The 14,666-nt window shown below is 40.5% G+C and overlaps 1 protein-coding gene across 1 annotated transcript in view; it reads right to left on the reverse strand.

Moving 5' to 3' along the window:
- Positions 1-12,962, reverse strand: part of LOC120927386 (uromodulin-like 1) — a 40,108-nt gene extending 27,146 nt beyond the window's left edge. Inside the window, exons 1-2 of the mRNA XM_040338024.1 lie at positions 12,933-12,962; positions 95-154 (exon numbers count right to left, since the gene is read on the reverse strand). Of these exons, the coding sequence (XP_040193958.1) occupies positions 95-143 (49 nt within the window). The 5' untranslated portion in view covers positions 144-154; positions 12,933-12,962. The remainder of the gene's footprint in view (positions 1-94; positions 155-12,932) is intronic.
- Between the last annotated feature and the right edge of the window lie 1,704 nt (positions 12,963-14,666).

Here is a 14,666-nt window from a genome sequence, read left to right on the forward strand (position 1 = left end):
CCACAGTCTGATTTGTTGGCAAAGACAAAAGTTGTGCTTTTCTTTAGATGGCATAAATAAGCTACGATTTATAAGTGGAAATTGTATATATTACCTGGTAAAATATGGCATAGTGCCAGAAGGAGCACCAACAAGCACTTCATTGTTATAGGAGCTAGAAGAAATAATAAAATGTTAGAGAAGCTCATTAATTAAAATAGAATTAACATATATTTTATAAGATGTACTCCTTAATCTAAGGGGGGGGGGGGGTAATGAAACATAATAGCATCACATTTATTGATGTAAATGATCTACCTCCAAAAAAAACTTTTAAAGATTCCAGTATACAAATTAATATTATAGTAATGAAGCAATTTCTAAAGGCACAGTGGTTTATGCATGTAGCAAAAACATTTTGCTAATAAATTCAGATAAATCAGATATGCCTATAGTTCAGGAACTTCTGATTGCTACAGAAGTTACAAGTATTTTGGATCACTAAAATAATTTCCTTTGAAATGGAGATTAAAGAAGCAGTGGGCCTCTTAATGGTACCATCACTCATAGTTACAGTCCTGATGATGGGGAAACCAAACTGTTTGATGTTAAACTGCTGTTAAGTACAGAAAGTAGTCACATAGGATATTTTTATGACAAATCCAAAAAAAGGCTTGATCCTAATTTTAGAACAGTGGCCAGCAGTATATCCAGAACTACTGGTTTACATTGCAACTATAACTGTGTCATTTATTTAGCCATTTATCCAGTCATTTGTGGAGTGAGACATCAACATTTCCACTGGTTATTCACCTAATAGAACTGTATTTTTAGATTTTGCAAAAAAGCAAGTGCATTTGTAGACTTGTATAAAGGCTTATTATGTCAGGACAAGCAAAGGCCTTATTTTTGAACCATTTGGTGGAAGAATATTATATACATTGTGGAACTTGAAGCCCTTTACAGATCAATCCTCATTCTTCTATCATATATGTTGCCTAAGTACAAACCACACTCATTTTACACTTGCTTCGGCTTACACACATGACTGCTGAGGCGCAATTAACCCAGGTACCCCTTAACTGTACATACCTATACATAAATCCCCCCCCCTGCCCCTTCACCTTCTTAAATAAACACTCTTACAACCATTAAGTTGGAAAGGGCAAGGCCACAGCTTTATTAAAGCAAACTCAACATTTGAACATCGAACATTTCATAACCAGTGCCAGTCACAGTTTTACTGTGAGCACACAATTCCAAAAGGGGGGAGGGGCCTGTCCTTACCATAAGTGCTGGACAGGCCGCCTACTTCCAGTTTTTCAACAAGGGCATGACCCATTACAGCCATTTTCTACTGGCAAGGTCAAGAAAACTGCAGCAAGCTGTGACATACCAAAGAAAAAAGGGGCGGGAGGGTGGGCAGCTCTTCCCAGCACGTTTCCAAAAGACCCAGAATTCCCTGGGTCGATCCCTTTTACACAAGCTCAGGCCCATCCCATCCCCCAAATTGACCAATCCTTAAATGACCACCACCTTGTACAGTACCTGGCCATGCCCCCAACAGTCAAGGCTCTCTTTCCCTAAGGGGGCTCAAGAGGCCTTCATTAACCACTTAACGCCCGCCGCACGGCTATATACGTCCGCACAATGGCACGGACAGGCATAAGGGCGTATATATACGCCCTTGCCTTCTAGCGGGTGGGGGGTCCGATCGGGACCCCCTCCGCTGCGTGCGGCGGGCGGGATCCCTCGGGGAGCGATCCGGGACGACGGCGCGGATATTCGTTTATAGCCGCTCCGTCGCGATCGCTCCCCGGAGCTGAAGAACGGGGAGAGCCGTGTGTAAACACGGCTTCCCCGTGCTTCACTGTGGCGGCGCATCGATCGCGTCATTCCCTTTATAGGGAAGACACGATCGATGACGTCATTCCTACAGCCACACCCCCCTACAGTTGTAAACACACACACAGTGATCCTTAACTCCTACAGCGCCCCCTGTGTTTAACTCCCAAACTGCAACTGTCATTTTCACAACAAACAATGCAATTTAAATGCATTTTTTGCTGTGAAAATGACAATGGTCCCAAAAATGTGTCAAAATTGTCCGAAGTGTCCGCCATAATGTCGCAGTCACGAAAAAAATCACTGATCGCCGCCAATAGTAGTAAAAAAAAAAAAATTAATAAAAATGCAATAAAACTATCCCCTATTTTGTAAACACTATAAATCTTGCGCAAACCAATCGATAAACGCTTATTGCGATTTTTTTTACCAAAAATAGGTAGAAGAATACGTATCGGCCTAAACTGAGGAAAAAAAAAAATTTTATATATGTTTTTGGGGGATTTTTATTATAGCAAAAAGTAAAAAATATTTAATTTTTTTCAAAATTGTCGCTCTATTTTTGTTTATAGCGCAAAAAATAAAAACCGCAGAGGTGATCAAATACCACCAAAAGAAAGCTCTATTTGTGGGGAAAAAAGGACGCCAATTTTGTTTGGGAGCCACGTCGCACGACTGCGCAATTGTCTGTTAAAGCGACGCAGTCCTCAATCGCAAAACCTGGCCTGGGCATTTAGCTGCAAAATGGTCCGGGGCTTAAGCGGTTAATGACTAGTTTACACTTGTTTCAAAACAAGGCTTTGGACACGCTTTGTTAAAGCTCTTTCTATATATATTGTAGAGGGTTAGCTCGGTAGCGGGGTGTGCGACCCCTTGGATGGGTTCACTACACACTGAATTTACAAATACACCAAAAAGGAAAACTCTGCGCTCCTGAAAGTTCACCAATTATAAATCCACTTAATGTTTGTGAAGAAAAAAACATACATTAACACTTTAATTTTCGGAAGATCCAGTCCTTTATATGGTTAAAAAAGGGAAAGTTTCCACAATGTGCACAATATGATAAAAAAAGTATAAAAAAAACTTTCCAAATGTCTGCATCAGACCAGCACCCTCTTCAGACTTCAAATGGTTAAAGCTTGCGGTTTTAGTTTGTGGGCTGTCTAGCAAGACATCATTAGTGCAAATGGTGAGCACAGTACATTACCCAGCCAGATGTAAACATCGATCGAATGTCCTTCTCCTGGCTGATGTAACAATGTCCGGGATCCTAAGCTCTCTCCTATGCGGGTCTGGAAGCTTCACAGACCCGATAAATGTGACTGCTGGAGACACAGGGTGGATCAGCCTATCAGAAAGGACGCTCTCCCTGGGTGAACATGCAAGCGTCCCACGTCTGAGACACTGTTTCAGTAAACCAGCTGTACTGCAGGGAGAAGTTTAGGCGCCCTCCAGTGGGCAAATTGCAGTATGCGCTTGTTGAAAAATCAACAGCGTTGCATGGCGATTAAAATAATCGGATATAAAAGTTCTTATGCATGAATAGGATCTTCCATCATAAAAGGGGGATATTAAGAGGGGTCCTAGATGACGCGTTTCGCCCTTACAAGAGCTTTGTCACAGTCAATAGGACCTAGGTATAAAGTTTAATTAAATAGACTAAGATAGGGGGGGGAATTTGAGGAAGGGGAGGAGAAAGGGGAGGTGTACCAAACCGAGAGATTTAACCCTTTGGACATCCAAAAAGACAAACAGACAAATAAATCACATATATATTGCAAGAGAATTATTTTTAAAAAATATATAGCAAGAGAATTCGTTTTTTAAAAAAAACATATTAGCATATCATAAATTACTAAAAGATAAACAGCAGTTTTTTTGTGTCTTAACTGGTCACTAGATCTCATTATAACAAATCTATATTGTTGCAACATAATATCCACAATAGGTTGTATGGGCACTCTATCCAGATGGTGCCCTCTAGTGGCAATTCATAAAAACTATATTCTAAAAAATGTTATAGAATATAGAATAAAAAGCTATATATAAAATAGGAAGAGTTAGATAAGAACGTTAACTTCAATTTCCTCATTTAACCCCTTAGGTGCCAAGCTGTCGAACTTATGTATCCAGAAGACCTCCCTTCTGCAAAGAAGGGAGAATCTTTCATTGGTAGTCAGAGTTCCTTTCGGAATGTGCTCAATTACAAAAACTTCAAGATATTTAAAATCCCTGTTGTGACAACGATCAAAGTGCCGAGGAACGCTGTGTTCAGTACAGCCCTTTTTAATCAGGCGACGATGATCGCCGATTCGGGCGCGTAGAGCTCTGATAGTTCTGCCAACATAGAAAAGACCACAGGCACACCGTAGGACATAAATAACAAATTCTGTAGAACATGTCACAAAATGTTTGATACCAAATGATTTTCCAGGAGATAGATGAATCTTCTCTGTGCCATGGGAAATGAATTGGCATGTCAAGCATGCCCGTTTTTTGCACTGAAAGATCCCCTTACGGTCATTAAAATAGCTTCTAATATCTAGTGGAGAACCTGATGGTTTCTTCTGAATTTTACTAGGGGCTAAGATATTTTTGAGTGTACGGGCCCTCCGAAAAGTAACCTGCGGGATGGCTGGAAGTATAGGAGCCAATCTTTGGTCTAAGTGAAGTATTTTAAAATGTTTCTTTATAATATTGGCAACTGATTTGTAACAATCATTGTATGTAGTAACAAATCTAGTGGTATATTCACTAACCCGTTGTTCTTTGGTTGTTACCGTCTCAGGGGGTTTCAGAAGAAAAGAAAAGGCCTCATTGACTAACTTTTCAGGATAGCCCTTCTCTTCAAATTTCTTCTGCATTAGGATGCTCTGTTCAATATATTCATCATCCCGAGTACAATTCCTTTTGAGTCTATTGAATTGTCCTTTTGGAATATTCTTCTTCCACACAGGATGATGGCAACTGTCATAGTGCAGATATGAGTTACCATTAGTTGGTTTGTTATGATTCTTGGTAATTATTTTATCTTGTTCATGTGTTACCACTAGATCCAAGAAGACTATTTCAAGGGGATCTATTACATATGTAAAGGATAAATTGAAAGTATTGGAATTACAATACGAGACAAAGGAGAGAAAAGTCTCCATTGTCCCACTCCAAATGAGGATCACATCATCAATGTAACGTCCAAAGTAAACTATAAATTCAGCATAGGGATTGTTTTGCCAAATATATATGTCTTCCCATTGGCCCATGGTTAGATTGGCATATACAGGTGCATAATTAGCTCCCATCGCCGTCCCCTTTAATTGTAAATAAAACTGCTCACAGAACGTAAAATAATTGTGTTTGAGACAGAACTCCACTGCCTCCAATAAAAACTGGGACTGTAAAGAATTAAAATCTCCACTCTTGTTTAGGAAATATTGGACAGCTCTAGTTCCCACTTCGTGCGGAATAGAGGTATATAGCGATGCCACGTCCAGAGATGCCCAAAAGTATCCTGGTTCCCATTTGTAATGTTGGAGGGCGTCTATCACTTCTTTTGAATCTTTTATGTATGACGGCAATTGGAGAACCAGAGGTTGTAACATATGGTCGATATACATTGAAAGGCCATTAAGGAAGCTGTTCGTGCTGGCTATAATAGGGCGGCCTGGAGGATCTACAAGAGATTTGTGAATTTTCGGTAAAAAATAAAAATGGGGGGTACTACATTCAAAGGGGAGGAAAAACTGCCTTTCTCTTTTCGTGAGCACACCACTCTAAATTTGGCTTATTTAAAGACCTACATGTATTTATCAGGCAGCTTACTTTGAAGCGTCACTTTGCGACTAATCCTTTGGTGCACCATAAAGGTAATTACAACAGCCAAATGGTGGCAGTAACACCTTTGCCATCAATTATGCCGGAGGAAGAGGTACTACAAATCCTCGAGGACCTATGGCAGGATGGTCACGTAGAGGGGGATGTCGCCATATCACAGGTGGAGCCCCCTATGCTAACCACCACTTTTAAACCCAAATCCACATTTTACCCCAGTTCCTCTAAAGGGCCGTACATCGAGACCTACTATCAAGCGGTCTACAAAGATCTGGTCGTTTTGTGTGAAAAACCAAAAAATACAAAACATTTGAATTTATCATTTGAGGAGAATCAAGCTCTTAAAGTTTTAAAGAATAATGCTGACCTTATTATTAAACAGGCGGACAAAGGGGGCAGCATAGTGATCCAAAATAAGGTAGATTATCTGAAAGAAGCCAGCCGTCTTCTAGCGGATACTGACACTTACCTTAAACTGTCTAAAGACCCTCTCCCCGAATACCAACAGCTACTGAAAACGCTGATTTATACAGCGTGGGAAAGTGGTGTGCTCACGAAAAGAGAAAGGCAGTTTTTCCTCCCCTTTGAATGTAGTACCCCCCATTTTTATTTTTTACCGAAAATTCACAAATCTCTTGTAGATCCTCCAGGCCGCCCTATTATAGCCAGCACGAACAGCTTCCTTAATGGCCTTTCAATGTATATCGACCATATGTTACAACCTCTGGTTCTCCAATTGCCGTCATACATAAAAGATTCAAAAGAAGTGATAGACGCCCTCCAACATTACAAATGGGAACCAGGATACTTTTGGGCATCTCTGGACGTGGCATCGCTATATACCTCTATTCCGCACGAAGTGGGAACTAGAGCTGTCCAATATTTCCTAAACAAGAGTGGAGATTTTAATTCTTTACAGTCCCAGTTTTTATTGGAGGCAGTGGAGTTCTGTCTCAAACACAATTATTTTACGTTCTGTGAGCAGTTTTATTTACAATTAAAGGGGACGGCGATGGGAGCTAATTATGCACCTGTATATGCCAATCTAACCATGGGCCAATGGGAAGACATATATATTTGGCAAAACAATCCCTATGCTGAATTTATAGTTTACTTTGGACGTTACATTGATGATGTGATCCTCATTTGGAGTGGGACAATGGAGACTTTTCTCTCCTTTGTCTCGTATTGTAATTCCAATACTTTCAATTTATCCTTTACATATGTAATAGATCCCCTTGAAATAGTCTTCTTGGATCTAGTGGTAACACATGAACAAGATAAAATAATTACCAAGAATCATAACAAACCAACTAATGGTAACTCATATCTGCACTATGACAGTTGCCATCATCCTGTGTGGAAGAAGAATATTCCAAAAGGACAATTCAATAGACTCAAAAGGAATTGTACTCGGGATGATGAATATATTGAACAGAGCATCCTAATGCAGAAGAAATTTGAAGAGAAGGGCTATCCTGAAAAGTTAGTCAATGAGGCCTTTTCTTTTCTTCTGAAACCCCCTGAGACGGTAACAACCAAAGAACAACGGGTTAGTGAATATACCACTAGATTTGTTACTACATACAATGATTGTTACAAATCAGTTGCCAATATTATAAAGAAACATTTTAAAATACTTCACTTAGACCAAAGATTGGCTCCTATACTTCCAGCCATCCCGCAGGTTACTTTTCGGAGGGCCCGTACACTCAAAAATATCTTAGCCCCTAGTAAAATTCAGAAGAAACCATCAGGTTCTCCACTAGATATTAGAAGCTATTTTAATGACCGTAAGGGGATCTTTCAGTGCAAAAAACGGGCATGCTTGACATGCCAATTCATTTCCCATGGCACAGAGAAGATTCATCTATCTCCTGGAAAATCATTTGGTATCAAACATTTTGTGACATGTTCTACAGAATTTGTTATTTATGTCCTACGGTGTGCCTGTGGTCTTTTCTATGTTGGCAGAACTATCAGAGCTCTACGCGCCCGAATCGGCGATCATCGTCGCCTGATTAAAAAGGGCTGTACTGAACACAGCGTTCCTCGGCACTTTGATCGTTGTCACAACAGGGATTTTAAATATCTTGAAGTTTTTGTAATTGAGCACATTCCGAAAGGAACTCTGACTACCAATGAAAGATTCTCCCTTCTTTGCAGAAGGGAGGTCTTCTGGATACATAAGTTCGACAGCTTGGCACCTAAGGGGTTAAATGAGGAAATTGAAGTTAACGTTCTTATCTAACTCTTCCTATTTTATATATAGCTTTTTATTCTATATTCTATAACATTTTTTAGAATATAGTTTTTATGAATTGCCACTAGAGGGCACCATCTGGATAGAGTGCCCATACAACCTATTGTGGATATTATGTTGCAACAATATAGATTTGTTATAATGAGATCTAGTGACCAGTTAAGACACAAAAAAACTGCTGTTTATCTTTTAGTAATTTATGATATGCTAATATGTTTTTTTTAAAAAACGAATTCTCTTGCTATATATTTTTTAAAAATAATTCTCTTGCAATATATATGTGATTTATTTGTCTGTTTGTCTTTTTGGATGTCCAAAGGGTTAAATCTCTCGGTTTGGTACACCTCCCCTTTCTCCTCCCCTTCCTCAAATTCCCCCCCCTATCTTAGTCTATTTAATTAAACTTTATACCTAGGTCCTATTGACTGTGACAAAGCTCTTGTAAGGGCGAAACACGTCGTCTAGGACCCCTCTTAATATCCCCCTTTTATGATGGAAGATCCTATTCATGCATAAGAACTTTTATATCCGATTATTTTAATCGCCATGCAACGCTGTTGATTTTTCAACAAGCGCATACTGCAATTTGCCCACTGGAGGGCGCCTAAACTTCTCCCTGCAGTACAGCTGGTTTACTGAAACAGTGTCTCAGACGTGGGACGCTTGCATGTTCACCCAGGGAGAGCGTCCTTTCTGATAGGCTGATCCACCCTGTGTCTCCAGCAGTCACATTTATCGGGTCTGTGAAGCTTCCAGACCCGCATAGGAGAGAGCTTAGGATCCCGGACATTGTTACATCAGCCAGGAGAAGGACATTCGATCGATGTTTACATCTGGCTGGGTAATGTACTGTGCTCACCATTTGCACTAATGATGTCTTGCTAGACAGCCCACAAACTAAAACCGCAAGCTTTAACCATTTGAAGTCTGAAGAGGGTGCTGGTCTGATGCAGACATTTGGAAAGTTTTTTTTATACTTTTTTTATCATATTGTGCACATTGTGGAAACTTTCCCTTTTTTAACCATATAAAGGACTGGATCTTCCGAAAATTAAAGTGTTAATGTATGTTTTTTTCTTCACAAACATTAAGTGGATTTATAATTGGTGAACTTTCAGGAGCGCAGAGTTTTCCTTTTTGGTGTATTTGTGTATTTGTGGTACTTCAGGGTATCCGGATCTCTGCAGCATGGACTGTTCTCAGCCCATACGAGGGTTTCAAGTATTTCATGGGATATTAGTTATTTCCCATTGAGCGCCAGTGATTTTTTTGTATCTACACACTGAATTTATACAGACAGGCAGTCGAAGACGGTTGAAAACAAAGATGTTGGTTTATTCTTCCATCTTGCTGGAAACAAGTTCAAGCATCCAAGCAGCATAAACAAAATCAAACATAAAATAAACCCTGGCCAGTTGGGGCGTCTATCTTCACCACACAGGAACCTATCTATGGAGTCTGGCACAGCCTAGTGCTGGGCAGACACTGCTGGTCATACAGCAGAAAAACAATAGTCTTTTGATTTTTATCACACAGAAAAATCAATTTCCTCCTCACCTCCTCAGAAGACTTTCAGCTACTGCTCTCTTTCACGCAGAAAGCCTCAGCATGCAGCAATTCAGTGATAATCCTCTGGATTACTTATAGAGGCCTTAATTTCCTCATTCTGAACAGCTGAAGTCTTCCAACGCCCTTAGACCTTTTCTGGCTACATTTGCAGCAGATGCCTAATAACAATTGGTGTATTGTCGAAACAAGGCAGAAATGTATGTCCCGTCTGTGACAACACCCACAGATTTACCTGACTTCCTGTCACAATATATAGTACATTAAAGTGGAGTTCCACCCATAAATATAACATTACATCAGTAGTTTTAAAAAAATGTCATTAGTCCTTTACAATTTTTTTTTATTTTTTAGATGCCTTCAAAGTGTTGTTGCTAGGCAGAATAGTTAATCTTCCCACTTCCTGCACCTAGGTGCTTAATGCTTCCTAACCTACACCGCACAGACTGCTGGGAATGTAGTGGGTGTAACTTTCCAGGAGTCTGTGCACTCCCCAGTCTCAAAGAATCATGTGACTTGGACAGCACAGGTGCTGAAACCTGATCTGACACTGCTTGTGCAGCACTGAGCATGTGCGAGATCTGCAAGGCTGAAATCCAGGAAGTCATACAGTCTGGCTTCATGATGCCCACACTTAAGATGGCCCCAGTCAATTTCTATTTTATAAAGTGTCTAAATGCTGTAACAACCTAACAAAACGGACCTTAGTTTACAGAATAACTTTACTAGAATACATTAAGCTTGTGTATTACAGGGGTACTTATATTAAAAAAGTGAAATTGTGGTCGGAACACCGCTTTAACATTAGTCCCTGCCCTAGAGGAGCTTACAATATAAGATTCCTAACTCACATTCATACATACACATATTAGGGCAAATTTAGACAGGAGACAATTTTCCTACCAGCGTGTCTTTGAAGTTTGGGAGCAAACCAAAGCAGGCATGGGGAGAACACACAAACTCCAGGCAGGCAAGTAGTGCTGTGGTCAGGATTTGAATTTGAACGGCCTTAGTACTGCAAAGTGGAAGGGCTAATCACTTAGCCATTGTGCGGCCCAAAATGCATGTGAGCCAGCCAGGTGTCTTGTGATATTAATCTTGACAGGGCATACTTTATTTGAAATCCATGCATTTTCAATTAAAAACCCAAGTGCAAGAACCGGCCGAATATACAATACAGATCACATAATATGTGTTCACATACCCACAGGTTAATTTTTTAATTTTCTTCAGAAGTGAAGCATTGTTAGATGTTAGCTTTTAGATTTCAAAAGCTACAGCACTTCAAAAAGCAACTTCAAACTCAGAATGAGTGAAAAAATATTTTAGATCAGATCAGTAAAGTAAATAGAACCTTCAAGGGCCGCAGTGTAAGAAACCATTAAGGGCCCCCTGACTCCTGGCAAGGGCTCTTTGCTCCAAGCTCGGTGGTGGAGGGGCGGCCATGTGAGAGCAAAGGGGGGCTGGAGAGCACATATGGGGGAAGCAGAAAATGCTGGATAGGAGGAGGGGTGGGGGCAGCTGCATATAGAAGAACTGATCTCTCCATTTTCCACTGGCAGCCATTAAATGTCTGTTTTTCCTCCTTTCCCTTCCACAGGCATTCAGCGACTGCAGAAGGACAATGAAGCGATTGTTTTTTCTTTATGCATCTGCCCCTGAAACTCCTCCTCTCCAGGCTTACAGGAGGGGGGGGCTGCATGGACCCCCTGCAGCATGGGGCTGGGTTACAATTGTGACCCCTGTAGGTCCAGTTGCACATGATGCTGTACTAATAAGCAAAGTGCAGTAAAGCCACCAATCGGAAGTCAGATTTTTGTTTAGGTACAGATTTCTGCATGTTTAAGCTAAGGACTGTAATGTTTAATTATTTAACCTCCCTGGTGGTATGATAATTATAACAAATAATAATGTAATTATAATAAAAATTATGCAATAATGTAATTAAATCAAAAACACAAAAATTTGCTCAGTTGCAGAATTGTCGCTGTCATTACTTCTATTTTTTTATGACGAATTTCCCCACAAATCGCTATCACTCAATTCTGCAAGTGATTATAATTTATTAATTATCGCTGTTTTCTAGCTGCTCTAAAATCACTTTTGACATAAAGGGACACTTTTGGTTGCTATGGACAATCTACAGTTTGCAGGCAGAAAGAACCGTTTTTTTTATACAAAAGTACATGCAGGACACTGGGCAGACCACTAGGGACAAGGGGGGTGTGCATGTTTTACATACAGTATACTGTATGTATTGTGTTTATTTACTTTTTTGAATTTGGCGCCGTTCTCCACCCCTGTGCGTCATAACATCGCAGGGAATGTAGATCGGCGGCACACAGGCACTGTGTGAATCGAGCGAGGACGCCGCTCGCTCACACAGCGGGAATGCATCGCAGCATCCAGGGACAAGGTAAGTAACTTGTGCCTGTGGATGCTGTGAGGCGGTCCCGAGTCTGGCTCGGGGATACCGCTTTTGGTATTGAAATCTTACCCCAAGTCAGACTTGGGAATACCGCCAAGGGGGTTAAAGGGGTTGTAAAGACTGAAATGTTTTTTAAAGCAATCTCTGTATGCAGCTCCCCCTAGCCCCCATAATACTTATCTGAGCCCAATCTCAATTCAGCGATGTGCATGAGAGCAGCTGCTCTCTCGACTCTCTCCCTCCTCATTGGCTCAGAGACAGCAGTGGGAGCCAATGGTTCCCACAGCTGTCAATCACAGCCAGTGAGGAGGGAGCAGGGGGTGGAGCTATGGACACACAGAGCTGACTCATGAACAAACGTCTCTCTATGAGGGCACTCAGCAGGGGGGAGGAGTCAGGATCGCTGGCAGGAAACCCAAGAAGAGGAGGATCGGTGCTGCTCTCTGCAAAACCATTACATAGAGCAGGTAAGCATGACATATTTTTTTTTTAAATTAGTGTTAACACTCACTTTAAAGAAAATTAGTTATATAAATAAAAATAGATGGAGTCCTACTTTTATATTAATATGGTGACCCCTACATATAACAAGAAACCTGTTTTCCAGCAAACGTAATTTATACATAGTTGTCTTTAAACACTTTGAAGATATTTCAGCTATCAAAAACTTGCAGCCCTCTTTACAACCACAGTACGACAACTAAAGACATCTATTATTAAGAGCATTCAAGCTAAAAAAAAAACACTTAGAATGGAAATGAAATTTAAGAATATTAATGTATTGCTTTTTAATTAACAAATAAATAAATCTTTAGTAAAAGTTCCTATTATCTCATTCTAAAGCAAAGACTAAGGCAAATAATATAACCACAGCAAGCCATTTAACTTAACTTAATATCCTACATGCTGCAAATAGGTTAGAAAATGAAAACAGTTTGATATAAGAAACGTTTGAGTCTCAACATTTGCTAACATTCTGTACAATATATTATTGTTAGTAAACCGTCAGGTGTAGTTTACCTTGATGACCAGGGAGGAGGATGTTGACAGCTGTGCACTCACCACAGTCTCTTATATAGAGTTTCTGGGAAAGCGGCGTGACTCAAATCTTGTCACAGGGCGATTAGGTGTGTTATGCCAGCCCTAAGTAAATCACAGTTATTTGGCCTTAAGTGATTTTAATTTTATTATACCTTTGCTAAAACTCACAGAACTTGCACAGGGAATACATTTCTTACATTCATAACTGCAGGACTCATGCATGATAATAGAACATTAATACTTTTAATTCTAAAATGCTGTAGCTTGCTCATGTGATGACGTAAAACACTGCCGTTGTATATTCATACTTACAAAAAAAGGTAAGTGTTTATCTTCCAAACTGCACTGGAGAACACATAGGGGGGATTTACTAAAACTGGTGAACACAGAATCTGGTATAGCTGTGCATGTGTGAGAGGCCTCGTACACACGACTGTTTTCCTCGACAGAATCCATCAAGAAACTTGGTGGCAGAGCTTTTTTGCCGAGGAAAACCGTTGTGTGTATGTATTTCATCGAGAAAACTGTCGAGGAACTCGACGAGAAAAAAAGAGAACAAGTTCTCTTTTTCCTCGACGGGAGTCTCAATTTCCTCGTCGTGTTCCTCGTCTGGCTGGTTATCGACGAGAAACACGTTTCTTGTGTATGCTTAGAAACCCGCACATGCTCAGAAGGGTGGCGCCAGTGGAATCAAACTTCCCCTTTATAGTGCCGTCGTACGTGTTTTACGTCACCGTGTTTGAGAACGACGAGATTAGGTCTTGACAGTGTGTACCCAAAGAAAGCTTGTCAAGTTTCTCAACAAGCCTAACAAGGACCTTGTCGAGGAAAATTATGTTTTATTTACGACGAGTTCCTCGGTCGTGTGTACGAGGCCTAATTGAACAAGCTGAAGTTAGAAGCTGATTGGTTACAATGCACAGCTGCAACAGATTCTGTGTACAACAATTTTAGTAAATCTCCTATGTACAGTATGTATTATCCATACATTTACAATCACAGGTACAGTGCCTTGAAAAAGTATTCATACCCCCTGAAATTTTCCCGCATTTTTCCATGTTAAAACCAAAAACGTAAATGTTTTTTTTTTACTTTTTATTTAGTAGTATGCGACATACAATGAAAGGGTAACTTCGCAGAATATGTGGTACAAACAAAGTAGCATCTAGTAGCAAAGTACTCTGAGGGTAATTACACTGGAATAGCTCTGTAGGTGTGCAGGATACCCAGATACCTAGGAGGTGTGAGACTTTGCGTTGACGGGTCATCTAATCATTTACATTTCAATAGGGTTTAGCCCTGGTACCCTTGAGGAATTCAGATATCAGTGTGTGGGGGAAGAGTAATGTGGGGTGTCCAAATGGGATCAAAACATACAAGTTTTTGAATTCAATGGAATAACGTGAATATAGGGGGAGGAAAAATAAAGGAAGAGAGAGAATGGGGGAGACATCAGCTTGAACATAACAAACAGGGCCGTGAAACATGGTGGTGAAAGCATCATGTTGTGGGAATGCTTTTCTTCAGCAGGGACAGGGAAGCTGGTCAGAGTTGATGGGAAGATGGATGGAGCCAAATACAGGGTAATCTTATGCCTCTTATGCCCCTTCCTCCCGAGGGGAAAGCCGAGAACCTGCTCAGTAACTTTTCCCCCATACACACGGCCGATTTTATCATCGGGAAAACTCAGATGAGAGCTTTGGTCGGAAATCC

This window comes from Rana temporaria, chromosome 2, assembly GCF_905171775.1.
Source record: "Rana temporaria chromosome 2, aRanTem1.1, whole genome shotgun sequence".
NCBI classification, from domain to species: domain Eukaryota; kingdom Metazoa; phylum Chordata; class Amphibia; order Anura; family Ranidae; genus Rana; species Rana temporaria.